This window comes from Capsicum annuum, chromosome 5 (assembly GCF_002878395.1).
Source record: "Capsicum annuum cultivar UCD-10X-F1 chromosome 5, UCD10Xv1.1, whole genome shotgun sequence".
In the NCBI taxonomy this organism is placed as follows: Eukaryota; Viridiplantae; Streptophyta; class Magnoliopsida; order Solanales; family Solanaceae; genus Capsicum; species Capsicum annuum.
The window spans coordinates 176836286-176852403 of NC_061115.1; the positions used below are offsets into that span (position 1 = coordinate 176836286).

Sequence of the window (16118 nt, forward strand, 5' to 3'; positions counted from 1 at the left end):
AAAGTCCAATTAAATCTGAAATATGCAACACAAAAAAACTGCAAAAAGATATAAAAAAATAATAATAATAAATTACACCTCAAATGGTTACACCAAACTCTAGAAATAAAACTAAGCATAAACTATAAAAATGTACTTCTGAATGTGTGTTTGCTTTTCTTTTGGCAAAGACTACGGATCGTCTTGTATGCTGGACAAGCATAGATAATCTCGAAATAAAAAAATTATTATTGCTTTATTCCTTATTTGGTTACTAATCCAGAGATAAATTATACCAAAATTAGTAATCGATACCAGAATAAGTTATTCCTACCAAAATTAGTAATCGATACCGGAATAAGTTATTCCTACCAGAGAATGAAACAATAGTACAGAAATAGTCACTCCTAAATAAAATAATGAATTGATAAAAATACCCTGGAGTGCCTCAATACTCTTTTTCGACTTATAAATAAGTCTTAACGTATGCACATTGTGCGTGTACTCCTTATCAAAGGAGAACAAATTCTCCTGGTGTATGAAATGCTGCACTAATAGATGGACACAGTTTGTAAATCAAGTCATCAGCAGCTGCTAAGTAGGAGCAGCACTTTGAGTAAACATGATGCAAAGAACTACTCAAGAGAACCATAAACATGTCTATTATCATCCACTATATATGCAAAGACAGAGATATACACTCTTGTCATACCACCATAGCAGTAGTTCTAGAATTAATATAACGCTATGATCTCGTAATGATCTTCTCTGTGGTGATATATTCAGCAGATGTTCAAGAAGCTGCAGGTCTCATCCTGCTCGAGTTTGGGCAATCTTGTATTGTCGAGCATAGCCTTCTGTCAGAAATGAAAAATATGTGGAGCACACCATTAGCATGAGTTGGCTTCGTGTGAAAGCCAGAAAATCAGTCTTATTTCTTGAATCATGATGTTCTCCGCAAAAATAGAGCCAACATGTAAGACAGTGCAGAATCAACCGAGGATAACGCAATGATAAACAGCCCAACTAGAACAAGTGCAAGTGTTGCAGTCTTCAGCTGCAGGAAGTGGAGAAAGGGTTAGTTTTATTGCATGTATTGATCTCAACCAAAAAAACAGATGAACATTCTTTGAAACTATGCTTAATTTATACCAGTGCAAATCAACATCACATTTAGCACATAATAGAATCTCAAGAACTAAACAATTGGGTAAAATAATTTGTCCATCAAACAAAATGGAAGATATTGCTCATGTAGATGATTTCCAACAATTAGCTTCTGAAAGTCGAAATGCAGCAGCGCAGAAACCTCAAAGGTGCCGCACTTATCCAAAAATCCTTCCATTTAAAAAGCTACAGCCCAGTCAGGTGAACTTGGATATTAACACACTGAACTGAACAAGCCGTAAGCATGGTACACAAACGAAATGAGCAACTTTACTCGAGAAAAAGTAAAATTTACTAAAATCCCAGCATAATGATTCAACTCCGGGGTTAAATGCACCAGCAGGTAACATTATCTCCCTTCAGAAAAACAGAAGAGTACCAATGCTGCCACACAACACTGGTTAAATGAAGAATGACAAGCATAAGCAAAATGGACGCCAACGAATGGACTGGATTCACGGTTACTCAAATGTTTATACTAAAATAAGAACGGTAGAAAAAAGTAGAAAGGTATATCGAGAAAGTGTGCGTTATCATGATCATCCGTCATGTAGGCAACTATAAATGCAATTCCATAACTAAAGTAAAATGTGCATGCTTGGCAGCAATTACCTCCATCACATAGGGCTCAGCCCTCAAGGTGTGCAAATGTGCTTATTGAGACCCTTATCCATGTCACACATTCATGTTATCTCCCCCTTGATATCATCAATCTCCACACAAGCGTGAGATGCAAGGGTTGAATGGTTATGCTTTATGACTCTTTATATTCTTATGAGTGATGCTGAAACATCGGGGGTGTGCCAATATTAGCGAGGTTAGGGACCCCACTATGACACGATAGACAAAAAATAGGCCACCTGGGTTGGCTATTTTCAAGGATAACTCATTTAATTGGCTATTTTCAAGTATAACTAACTTCTTAAAAGGAAACACACACACAAAAGAAGTAAACTCAAGCTCAAAACTTTATATGACAGATTTACTCAAATTCAAGATGATTTGCACCAAGGCTTAAGGGCCTTTATATAGGCTTACAAAAGCTAAGGAAAGATGTTCAACAACACAACCAATGTAGAACTTAAAGCCTACTAAACTATAAAGATCCAGCTAAGAAATAAGGATAACAAGCAAGCGATAAAAGTGAAGGACATAAGCTACTACATGATCTTACAGTAACCGACTGCATAATCATATAGTAAGCGACTGTATTAGCATATGGTAAGCAATGCATCAGCAAGTGACAAGCTCCTGCTTCAATGAGCCAGGTTAAAGAGGACTGCCTCAAACAAGTAGAGCCTCACAGTAATGAAGTAGACAACATTTCCATCCTACTCTTCACCATAATTAATGTCCAACTTTAACTCAAACCAACCTTTTTCGCCCGATGGTACTCCTACTATACATCCTCGTGCCCTTTTGAGCCCTCTAGAGTGCCTCACCTTGTGCACTTAACACCTCATGAGCGCATAACACTCCTCTGGCTCATTTTCTTTATGTACCCTTCTGCATTCCATAAATAGTTCTAAACCCTTCCACATGCCAAATACCCCTTTGCTGATACACCAAACTTGTGTGTATCTCAGCTTGTTACAGCACTATGTCTTCAAAGAAAGACATGTATTGCTTGAGCCAAGTGCCTTGTTACTTCAGAAACTCAGGGAAGGTAGGTCTGTCCCTCTACCCTTCTCCACTTAAATACTAGAGTTAATTCGTGTGGCGTAGGGCTCAAACGTGTGACCAAACACGCACGTCCCACAATAAAGGCCATTAACAATTTTTAACGTTTGTGATTTTGTCTTGATGACTAAGAGTTGAGTATCCTGAAGTAACAAGATTAATGTAATGTACAGCTGGGTACTCCACTGCAACAAGTACACAGAATGATAACAACTTGGTGTAACACACATTATCAACACATTGTGTTGGCCACATACACACAACAAAAAGGAAGTGATAATTACCAAATACAAAGAGAAGGCTTTACATACTAACCGTGCTTTGAAATCCAGGCCATTCTATGTACTTCAGCTGACTTGGCTGCTCAACCAAGAATCGTAGTATAGATTTTGCAGCCCTGAGTCATTAACAAATGGAATTTCAGAACAGTACCAATACATCATCAAAAACATTTTATCTAGTTAAACTTTCTCAATTCATATTTGTGAGAAATATAAGAGAAGAATATTATTGAATCGTAGTATAGATTTTGCAGCCCTGAGTCATTAACAAATGGAATTTCAGAACAGTACCAATACATCATCAAAAACATTTTATCTAGTTAAACTTTCTCAATTCATATTTGTGAGAAATATAAGAGAAGAATATTATTGAATTGTTTGTATCTAAATTATTACAACGAGACCCTATTTATAGACACTACATTAGACTCCCTTTCCAACTAGGACACTACATTACATTTCTTTTCCAACTAGGATTCTATATATTATTCCTATTCCTACTCATATTCTAATACTCCCCCTCAAGCTGGTACATACAAGGCATATGTACCAAGCTTGTTATGGATGTAATTAATATGAGGATCAGTGAAGGACTTGGAGAGGATATCTACAAGAAAACTGGTACGGACTGCTCGGGAAGTCTAGGCGACCTCAGCTGAAAAGGAACAAATTGAAGAAGTGATCAGAAAAGTAGTAAACGTCGTTGGAAAGTAGATTTGCCGCTGGAAAATTGTCAGAAATTGGTATAAAATATACGGATCATCTTGAAATTAAGAGATGAGCAGATCTTGAACAAGTAAGTCACCGAAAAATTAGCCGGAACATGCTCACGCACCAGATTATTAGATTTGATGGCTGAAAAGTGACTACAATCTAGAAAAAAATTATACGGGTAGGATCGGAATGATGATACGACCCTACTGAAAGAGAGAAATTATATAGGTAGGGTCGAAATGATAACACGACCCTAATTGAAAATAGAAATTATATGGGACGGCCGGAATGACGACACGACCCTACTGAAAAGAGAAATTAATATGGATAGGGTTGGAAGGTGCTATGCAAATCAAATATGAGAAAGTTTACACCGGAAAGATGCATGGTGTTACCCAAATCAGCTATGAGAAAGCAGTCACCGGAAAGATGCACGGTGCTACACATATTAGATAGGAGAAGCCATCGGAAAGAAGCACGGTGACCCAACTTTCGGTGAAAGATGCACGGTGCTACACAAATTAAATAGGAGAAGCCATCGGAAAGAAGCACGGTGACCCAACTTTTGCTAACATGATCATCGGCCAGACGGGCGGCATATATGGGTTATAGCCACCCGCCGACATTGAAAGCTCTTTGATTCTCTACTAAGATCGTAGAGGCTCTGATACCATGTGAGAAATATAAGAGGAAAATTATTGAATTGTTGTATCTAAATTATTACATTGAGACTCTATTTATAGACACTATATTAGACTACTTTTTCAATTAGACACTACATTACAATCCTTTTTCAACTAGGATGTGTATACGATTCCTATTCCTACTAATATTCTAACAAATATTATTAGAGGATCTTATAATACCAACAACAACAACAACATACCTAATGTATTCCCATTGGGGAGGGTAAAGTGTATGCAGTTGATACCACTACCTCACTACCTCAGATGAAGTAGAGAGGATGTTTTCGATAGACCCTCGGCTCAGGATAAATACCACAATATAACAAACCTAAAAACAAACAATAGAATGGGATAACACACCAACAACAACAACAACAACAACATACCCAGTGTATTCCCACAAAGTGGGAGTCTGGGGAGGGTAAAGTGTACGCAGTCCATACCACTACCTCATATGAAGTAGAGAGGTTGTTTCCGATAGACCCCCAGTTCAGGATATATAATAATATAACAAACAAAAAACATAAAAGCACACAACAAAATGGGATAACACACTGCTAGATAAAAAAGGAAATAAGACACCCACAAGGTACTACTATAAACTATCTATCCAAAATCATAAACATCACTGAAACACCAAAAACAAGAAACTCCAAGCGCAAATACAAACAGAGCACTCTTCCCTACTATAACGGCCGAACTCTTACCCACTAACCCTCCACCCTAATCCGAGTCTTCCACAACTTCCTATCAAGAGTCATGTCCTCCGTAAACTCCGTAAACTGTAACTGCTCCATATCATGCCTAATCACCTCCCTCCAATATTTCTTTGGTGTACCTCTACCCCACCTAAAACCGTCCATAGTCAGCCTCTCGTACTGGAGCATCCGTGCACCTCATCATCACATGTCCGGACCATCGCAACCTCATTTCCCGGATCTTGTACTCCACCGAAGTCACTCTCACCTCCCAAATAATCTCATTTCTAACCTTATCTTTTCTAGTAAGTCCACACATCCATCGCAACATCCTCATCTCCGCAAATTATTTATTGAAAAATGGATATCCAAGCCAAGGAGAAAATATTGGAGAAACTATTAAAATATCAAGTCATCAGATCAAGATGCACGATGTTGATTCATGAATCAACCAATACAATGAAGTCATCAAATCCAATACAAAACTTCTTCAAAAGGAAATCTCATACAAACAAGATCTCAATACCGATTTCTCAATGGAAACTGAAGAGATCATTAATTTGATAAAGGGATTTGAGGAGCTTGTAGCTCCAGAAAGTAAATATCAGTCAAAAGAAAAGGTCTAACATCAGGTAAGTTGATATTTTCTCTCTCACCTACCAACACAGTTTCACTTGCAGAAAACGTGTTATGCTGATGCTCTAGTTTACACACGCATATGCAATTGACGTACCAGATAGCTTGCTTTGTAGCATTTATCAAAAATGGTTCTTCGCCATCATTGACACTAGATTGATAGTTTGAAGCACATTTGACAGCATGACCAGCAAGAGATAAATGTGTATTGCTCCTACCAGGCACCTGCAAATACCAAATATCCAAGTTAAAAGACGTATTTAGTATAATCCCACAAGTGAGGTCCGGGACGGACAGTATGAATCCTTACCCCTACCTTTGTCGGGTAGAGAGGTTATTTCTGATAGAACCTTGGTTCAAAGGAAGCGTAATCAAAACAGGATTCAAAAGAAAATAACAGCAACAAAACAGCAAGATGAACAAAGCAAATGAAAAAATAGGTAGCAGTAAAAGTTGAAGAATAAGATACTACGTGAAAAATTAAATAAACCTTTATAGACATGGGCTGAACGCTATCATGACTTTTGAGTGTGCTCCTCTTGTAACTCAGAATATGCGACGGTAATCTTGGATAGACTACTCCAACTTTGGGACAAAGGACACCTAAAGAAAGAATTGATTTTTAGAAGAGTCACAAAGTTGTGTTAGATTAATTGAAGCCAGAAAAAACTGAGCTACATATGTGAGATGGAGAATGTAACCTGTAACTAGATCCGAATGCCAGCTCGAAATACTGACCATCTTAGTGATCTACGATTGTTAACTTGAACTGGCAAAAGTCTCCGAACAAGTGTCTGAAGACTGCAAAAAGGGGTTGCAGCGATGAATTATCCGACATCGAAAGAGACTGGTAACGGAACTCATACAACTCAAAAGTACAGTAATGCAGTAATCTATAGCGATTAATAATGGCATTGAGAATGTGTTGCATCAAATAAAGAACACTTTGACTACCCTTCTTTTTTTGAAATAAAAGAACACATATAACACTCGAGGATGATCCATTCAATTACAAGTTATGGAACTCCACATCATACAGCAATCGGACTTGTTAAGTTATTTAGGAACGACTAACAAAAGTAGCTAAAGCCAAAGATGCATACACAACATAAACATACTGATTGGTGGCAAAGGACGGGTTGAGCACTAACTCAACCCATCCATTTCAATACAGGTAAGAATGCATCAGGTAAAAACGGCTCAGTACATATTATGTTTTTGTAACATATTTGTTCATAGTTGGCGGTCCCCTTATATCCATTACCCACTCTTCGCTTCCCTTCAACTTTTAAGTCTCCTTTCACATATTCTCTCAAATTTTCGCAAAATACTCTCTCATTTTCTGAAATCGTTCAAACAAATCATCATTTAATTAAATGGCTTCAGGAAAAGAAAAAGTCAGCTCGCTGCTATTGAGCATCATCATGTACACCCAAATCTTTTATTTTTCAGGTTTCAACAACCCCCATCTCAGTTTCTCTCATGAATTCCCAGCGGAAACCATTTACCACCAAAATTTTGGATTTCAAATTAGATCAGAGTAGGTTTGGGCTGTTGGTGAAGGAAAAAAAAGGGGAAAAGAAGAAAAAAACAGAAAAGAGATTCAGACTTATCTGACGAGTGGATGTTCAAAGGCTGTCGAACAAGTAGAGAGAAAAGTGACAACAGAAAACGGGGAATATGCATAAGTTCAATATCTAAAATAAATTGGACTAATTACATTAACATGAACACCAAAGCATAAAAATGGAAACACAACAAGAAGCCCAGGGTATTGAGATGCATTACTTATTCTCTTAGGTGTATTGTGATTTAATTGGTTATTGCACAGTTAGTTAGTTAGAGAATCCAGCTGTCTCCAGCTGTCATCTAGGTGGTTAGTCGGTTATAAATACACTGTATGCTCCTCCATTTCTTTTTTGTCCAGTTTAATCAAAATTGTGCAGTTTCCATTTTCTCTTCTCTTTTCTCTCTATTTTCTCTATGACAGTTTCTATGGCTTGAGCTTGGACTCCATCGTTGGGAGTTTTCCAAGCTTCAATAATGTGATTTTCTGGACCTTGACATGGTATCAAAGCCGCAAACACCGCAATTATTTTCGTTTTCGCCCTTTTTCCTGATTCCTCATTGATTCCGCGGTCTTCGATCTCTCGTCGCATTTCCCTGTTTAATGTTGTTTTTGCTTCGATCGTCGCATACAAATTGTTTGCTTCACTCCATCTGCACGTGACCGACTTTGAATTGGGATTTTCGATTGATTCCTTACTGTTTTCACACTCCACGTGTTGATTTGAGCTTCTTCAACTATGGTGGATGCAGCCACTGCTAATGACACACCAGGAAATCAAGGAAATACAGTTGCAGCTACAATTGATGTGAGTAGTCCCCTACATCCATCCTTCTGATGGAATTGGTGTTTCGCTAGTTCCTTTTCAATTTGATGGAACTGGTTACAGATCCTGGAAACGAGGTATTTTGCACGCCTTATCTGTTAAGAACAAGTTGAGTTTTATCAACGGCGAATGTAGGAAACCTCCTCCGAATTCTCCTTTGTGTCGCCAATGGGAACGATGCGATGATATGGTAACATCGTGGATTTTGAACTCGTTATCAAAGGAAATTGCTGACAGTATCGAATATGTATGTGATTCGCTTGAATTATGGTCAGAGTTATCCGATAGGTATGATCAGACAAACGGTGCCAAGCTTTACCAGATTCAGCAAGAGATTAATGACCTAAGTCAGGGTACTCTTGATGTTACTGGATATTACACCAAATTGAAGAAGCTTTGGGAAGAACTGAATAATCTCATTTTCAAACATGACTGTACCAGAGTCTGCACATGTGGAGCCAAGGATTTCATGCTTAAGGCTGAGCAAGATAGACGTCTCATTCAGTTTTTGATGGGATTGAATGAGATTTACACAGTAATTAGGGGGAGCATTCTCATGATGAATCCTCTTCCCTCTATAGGCCAAGCCTTTGCTTTACTGGTGCAAGAGGAGAAGCAGAGAGAAATAAAACCTCATCAGCAGTTTTTTGGTGAATCCACCTCTTTGAATGCTAGTATCTCTGGTGTTACACAATTCAAAACAAACTATGCTACTACGCATCCAAGTCACTCCGCAAATACCTTTTCCAGGTTGTTTTGTGATTTTTGTAAGAAGTCTGGTCACACCAAGGAGAGGTGCTATAAACTCTATGGTTATCCACAAAAACAACTTCCACAGGTTCAAAACCACAACCACAAATCAGCACAAGGTTACAATTCTAAGTCACATGGATACAACTTTAACAGGTTTTCTAATTACAAGGGAAAAGCAGTTGCTGCAAATGCAGCACACAATGTGACATCTGAACTAGGACAAGGATCTGTTATGAGCCACAAAGAGGCTTCCAACTTTGGTTTATCCAAGGAACAATATGGACAAATAGCTAGTTTGTTGACTCAATTTCAGATGAACAATGCAGAAAACAATCTTGACAATGTCAATCACACCCAATTGCCCAGTGGAGCTGCTCACTTTGCAGGTATTCTTGCTTGCAACTCCTAGTTGATTTTGATCATTTATCTTGTGGATGCTTCAAGGCAAGGTCTGACTTATGGATTCTAGATTCAGGTGCATCACACCATATGACTTTTGATAGATCTCACCTTTCAGACATAGTACCCTTACCTTGTCCCATGCTGATTAGATTACCTAATGGTGATAGAGTCAAAGTCACTGAAACTGGAACTGTCAGACTTACTTCCCATATTATTTTGTATAAGGTTTTGTTTGTGCCCTCTTTTAAGTATAACCTTGTGTCAATCACTTCCTTGACAATGCATCTTAAATGTATTGTCTCATTCACTGATTTTTTCTGTCTTCTACAGGCCCCTTCTCTGAAGAGGCCTCTGGAGATTGGTAAAGCTCATGATGGACTATATGGACTATATTTTCTCTGCAAAGATTGCCTTCAGAAGAGCACCCAGACTGTCAACAAAGGACACAGTTTATCTACTTGTGTTTCATCTGGCACTAAGTCTTTTCCTAATTCTTGTCTTTCTAGTACTACAGTAGATATAGTGACCTGTCATTGCAATTCACATTCATGCTCTCCATATGTAAATACTTCATTTCACAAAAATAATATTGGTGCTGCTTCTGTTCATGTTGTTTTACCTCAGAAGAGTGATGTTGATCAGTTATGGCATAACAGACTTGGGCATGTGCCCTTTAGTAAAATGAGACAAATACCTTCCATTCCAGTTAAGTTTTCCCTTAACCAATCTTTCTTTTGCCCAGTCTGCCCTATGGCAAGACAAACAAGGTTACCATTCCCCACAAGAACCAAAGACACCACAACCATTTTTGATCTACTCCACATTGACCTATGGGGGCCCTACCATGTAGCCACACACGACAAACACAAGTATTTTCTCCCATTACTGGATGATGATAGTAGGTGTACTTGGACACAACTCTTGAGTTGCAAGAGTAATATGATTCACACCATTATAGCCTTTGTCTCTATGATCGAAAATCAGTTTAAGACTAACCTAAAGGCAGTAAGAACAGATAATGATCTGGAATTTACCAATACCATTCTCAATAATTTCTTTGTATCGAAAGGCATTCTTCACCAGAAAAGTTGTCCCTATACACCTCAACAAAATGGTGTAGTAGAGAGGAAATACAAGTATCTTCTTGAGACTGCTAGGGCTCTTCTTTTTCAATCCAAACTACCTCTGAAGTATTGGGGTGAGTGTGTTCTCACTGCCACTTACATCATTAATGGATTGCCCTCAGCTCCTCTCAATCACAAATGCCCTTTTGAACTGTTATTTGACAAGAAACCTTCATATTCTCACTTAAGGAGTTTTGGTTGCTTATGTTATCCAATAATACCCAAGTGTCATAGAACCAAGTTTGACCCGAAGGCAACACCTCATGTTTTTGTTGGTTACCCTTTTGGGACTAAAGGGTACAGAGTACTAAGTCTGGAAACTAGGAAGATTACAGTTTCCCGGGATGTTTGCTTTTATGAGAATATTTTTCCTTTTGAGTCTGTTAATCCTTCTGTTCCTAATTCCATTTCTGATTTCAAGCCTTTTGATGATTCCATTTCCATTGTTTCTCCTACCAATATTACTCATGCATCATCACAAAATAATTCAGGAAATGCAAGTGTTCCCCCTTGGTCTTCTGATCCTATGCATGAATTAGACTCTACATCACCACAAGCAGTACCTTCTTCACCATGTGTGCCTCAAGTGACCTCTACCACTACCACAACTATGTCCCCTCATTCTCTGGGACCTAGAAGATCTCTAAGGGATCATAAGGTTCCTGCATATCTACAAGACTATGTTTATAAACTACTACATGCAACACCTAGACAAGAGTCATCTAGTCAACCTGATCATTCTCCATCTTCCTTTTATGCACCTTTCACATCACAACACCACATAACTCCTGAAGATTTAGATCCCAATAGTCAGCTTCTTGCATTGAATGTATCTCTTGTTAATGAGCCAACATCTTATGAGGAGGCTGTTGTGAATCCTAATTGGCAGGCAGCTATGACACATGAATTTTAGGCTTTGCAGGACAATGAAACTTGGGATCTTGTCTCTCTTCCTCTTGGTAAGAAACCTATTGGTTGTAGGTGGGTGTACAAAATAAGCCTTGCTGATGGTAGTGTTGAAAGGTTCAAAGCTAGGCTAGTAGTGAAAGGTTATACTCAACATGCAGGTGTAGACTATTTTGAAACCTTTTCTCCAGTTGTTAAAATGACAACTGTGAGGACCTTGATTGCAGTAGCATCCAAGAAATAGTGGAAAATCTACCAACTAGATGTGAATAATGCTTCTCTTCATGGAGATTTGCATGAAGAAGTGTACATGGATGTTCCTCCTGGTTTGCAAACTTGTGATCCTGCTTTGGTTTGTAAGCTAAAGAAATCACTCTATGGTTTGAAACAAGCTAGTAGGCAATGGTATGCCAAGCTTGTTGATACACTGAATTCTAGAGGCTATGTGCATTCTTCTCATTATGATCACTCACTGTTTTATAGAAAAAGAGGTACATCTGTTGTTTTCGTGGCAGTCTATGTAGATGACATTCTACTTACCGGCCCTGATTATGAAGAGATCAATAACCTCAAAGCTTTTCTTCATCAGCAATTTAAGATAAAAGACAGGCTTGTTGCACTATTTTCTTGGATTAGAGGTACTCTATAAACATGATGGAATCATCATTTCTCAAAGGAAATTTACGGTGGATTTGCTCAAGGAGTTTAATTGCCTCAACTGTCCCGGCCTCAGTTCTCCTCTTGATCCTAATCTCAACCTACGAGCTAAGGAAGGTCCACCTGTGAAGGATCCGGCTTTGTATAGAAAGTTAGTAGGGAGGTTGAACTTTCTCACCACTACCAGATTAGATATTGCATATGGGGTCCAACACCTAAGTCAGTTCATGCAAGATCCAAGATAACCTCACTTGAATGCAGCGTTCCACATGTTGAGATACTTGAAGCAGGAGCCCACTCTTGGAATTTTCTTATCTACATCAGAAAATCTTACTCTCAAAGCATTTTGCGATTCAGACTGGGCCGCATGCCCTGATTCAAGAAGGTCTGTCACAGGCTTCATTGTTCTCTTGGGAGGCAGTCCTATTAGTTGGAAGTCTAAGAAACAAGAAACCATTTCACTTTTTTCAGCTGAGGCTGAATATCGATCATTAAGAAAAGTAGTAGGAGAGCTGGTGTGGCTGCACAGGTTGCTTGATGAATTGACTATCCCACCTTCAGGTCCCATTCCAGTCTATTGTGATAGTCAATCTGCCATTCACATTGCCATAAACCCTGTGTTTCATAAACGTACAAAGCATATCGAGGTTGATTGTCATTTTGTTCGAACCAAACTTCACGATGGGCTCATCTCACTTCATCACATTGCTGCCCATGATCAGTTGGCTGATATCCTGACTAAATCACTCACTGGAATTAAACATGCTGCCATCCTTGACAAGTTGTCCGTGATCCCCTCACCTCCAACTTGAGGGGGTATTGAGATGCATTACTTATTCTCTTAGGTGTATTGTGATTTAATTGGTTATTGCACAGTTATTTAGTTAGTTAGTTAGAAAATCCAGCTGTCTCCAGCTGTCATCTAGGTGGTTAGTCGGTTATAAACACACTGTATGCTCCTCCATTTCTTTTTGGTCCAGTTTAATCAAAATTGTGCAGTTTCCATTTTCTCATCTCTTTTCTCTCTGTTTTCTCTATGAAAGTTTCTATGGATTGACCTTGGACTCCATTGTTGGGAGTTTTCCAAGCTTCAATCATGTGATTCTCTGGACCTTGATAGTAATTCCACAAGTGGATTCTGAGGAGATCAGATGTATGCAGAGATTACCCTACCTTAAGAAGGCAGAGAGGTTGTTTCCGATGGATTTCGAACAATAGCATTCATATTTCCTGGATAGAACTACCAAGCACTACCTTCTTCTATCTCCCAAATCCCAACAACAACAAAACAGCCAGTGAAATCTGATAACGTGGTACGCATACATGCAACTTGCAAGAAACCATAATATTAACAACATAGTGCTAGAACCTAAACATATTAAACAACAGCTGGTAACAAACACCAAAAGCAAAAACTACATGAATAAGACTCAAGGCTAATACTACGACAGACACGGTGCCCTAGAAAACCACCAAGCCCTAACCGCTGAACATTGCAACACAATAGTGAATAGACAATTAGAATTGTAGGACGCTTAAATTGGAGAAAGAGATATAAGGGGTATTTGCCGTGCAGGAACTTACGGTGTCGGAGAAAGGTCGGCCTGAGTGGTGTCAACTGTCCAGCAAGAAATTGGCTTTCGAATTGGAATTTGGGGTGCATTCTTTATTGCTCATTAACAAGGGATAAAAATTGATAATAGCCATTTTCTAACATTTGCTATCTAAATAAGGGGAAGTGGCCAAAAATACCCCTCATCTTTCATTAATTGACTAACTTCACTCTACTTCCTATTTTTAAGCTAAAAATATCCTTACTATTATACTTTTAGACCAAAAATATCCTTACCATTAAAAAAAACTTAACAAAAATACCTCTATTTTTGACACATTTTCATTATGGCTTTTTAAAGTCCACATGGCCTGAAATTTGGATAAGGTGGATGCCACATAACATGCTACCTCACCATCATATCTTTTAATTTAGAAATTTCCTAAATCTTATTTGATCTTTTTGTATTCAAAATTTTATACATCAATCTTTAATTAACTTAAAATTCATCGATATTTATAACTTTTAATTCACTAAAACCCACCTGCATCCCTCTATCTCATAGTGTATATTGTTTCGAATTTTGCAAATCATATGGATTCTCCACTTTTCTTCTCTTTCTTGTTTGAAATCAAGAAGTGAATCGAGTCAAAACTCAAAAGTATAGTTCATTTTCTTGCTAGCCATGAATGAGCTTCAAGAACGAGATTGTAGCTCTTTTTTTTTTTTGTGTGTGTGCGCGTAATGGTGAGGGGGGATTTGAGATTTGAAGAAATTGGGTATTTTCTCGAATTTAAATGATTTCACGAAATGGATTTGAAAGTTGAGACAGTAAAAAGGTGAAAAGTGATTAAGCTGAGGAGTGCACAAATCAAATTGTGGATTGAGATTTCAGGAAAGAAATAAAGAAAGAAGATAAAATAGTATTGTTGGCACTAGTACAAGGAACGAAAATTAAAAAAAAAAAAAAATCTAGAATGGAAAGGAATAAGAAATAATAATTAAATTAATTTTGTACATTATCTAATTAGAAGATGACATGTGTCTAATTTGACCAAAAGTTTTTCTCACCTTGCCATGGTAGAAATCTATCAAAAACAAGGGCGTTTTTGTTAAGTTTCCTAATGATAAGGGTATTTTTAACCCCAAAATATCAAGAAGGGTAAAATTAGTCAATTAATAAAAGTTGAGGATATTTTTGACCTTTTTCCCTTTAAATAATAGTAATAACTATTTTAAAATTTACTTGCTTTCAATTTATTTGTCCTATATTATTTTTAATTTGTTTAAATGAGAATATTTCTTCTCTTTTTTACGGTTTTTAAATTTTAATTTTTCAAGTGACATATTAATAATGATAATAATAAATAATATCCTAATACATTATTCATATTTTTAGTTTAAGATTACAAGATTTAAAAAAGTTTCTCTGTTTTATTAAACTTTACGTCAATTTAGAATCAAATAAACAAATATAAACGGAGAAAATTTTATAATATTGCAAGTGAAATTTCTGCACAATGTGTGAGTTAGAAAATATCCTAAGTTTCTTTTGAAAAAAATTAATGTTGTAATTTTCTTAATCAAATTTGTTTGAATTTTAAGATACAACTAGTGTACGTACCCGCGCGATGCGCGAATAATATTAAAATAATATTTTTAATTTTTTATGTTGTAGTGTTTGTTCAAACATGTTAAATTCTATTATCTTAAAAACAATTAACCATAATTTATTTGTCAATGAAATATAAAAATAAATATTTTTTTCTCTACCCTCACCCACCTCCCACCCCTCCCACCACCTTCACCCTCCTCAATTTGTTTTTAAAATAAAAAATAAAAAATCCCCCTCCTCAATTTGATATTTTACTTTATTATATGATTCACAATTTAAAAATATTATATTTTTATCTTTTTCTTCAATATTTATAAATATTTTTAAAAAATTAAATACATATTTATCATTATTATTATTATTATTAGCAATAATTTTTATATTTTCCTAATATGTAAATAAAATATTTAAATATATTTTATAACATTTAAATTTTAAAAGAGATAAGTTTGATATGTACTATGTATTATTGTTTCTACCACTAATACTGGTTATATAGATATTAAAGAGATATTAAGAAAATAGAACTCTACTTCAATTTAGATTTTATTTAAATTCAAATTCAAATTCAAATATAATATGTATTTGTTAAAAGAAGATCAATTTATTATTCTTCCTTATCCATAATTTTTCAAATAAAATACATATTTATCTTATAATGTATATATTTGAATTAATAAAAAATTTGAAATCAATAAGATTAATTCACATATTATTTTCTTTAAAAAAAAAAAATTCCCACTTTTTTTTTTCTATCACTATAACTATGTTCTACCCACTACTACAATTTATTTATTTACTTATTTTAAAATTTTAATTTTTTTTTTTATTATTATTATTATTATTGTTATTATTATTATTATTATTACTACTAC

General features: G+C 36.4%; 1 protein-coding gene across 1 annotated transcript; it reads right to left on the bottom strand.

The window, feature by feature from the left end:
• Positions 1-387: 387 nt before the first annotated feature.
• LOC107870949 lies at positions 388-13842 on the bottom strand. Its single transcript, XM_016717660.2, has 6 exons — positions 13661-13842; positions 6543-6642; positions 6332-6444; positions 5939-6066; positions 3142-3223; positions 388-1036 (listed from the first exon to the last, which is right to left on the bottom strand). The coding sequence occupies exons 2-6, from the start codon at positions 6580-6582 to the stop codon at positions 923-925; spliced, it is 477 nt and encodes a 158-aa protein (XP_016573146.1). The 5' UTR covers positions 6583-6642; positions 13661-13842; the 3' UTR covers positions 388-922.
• Positions 13843-16118: the final 2276 nt, after the last annotated feature.

Bases quoted from the DNA above. Each gene is read 5' to 3' on its own strand.
- LOC107870949 (XM_016717660.2), bottom strand. From the start codon at position 6,582: ATGGTCAGTATTTCGAGCTGGCATTCGGATCTAGTTACAG. The intron at 6,067-6,331 runs GTTTATTTAATT...TGGTATTTGCAG, and splicing joins TTCAGCCCATGTCTATAAAG to GTGCCTGGTAGGAGCAATAC. The intron at 1,037-3,141 runs GTTAGTATGTAA...CACTTCCTGCAG, and splicing joins GGCCTGGATTTCAAAGCACG to CTGAAGACTGCAACACTTGC.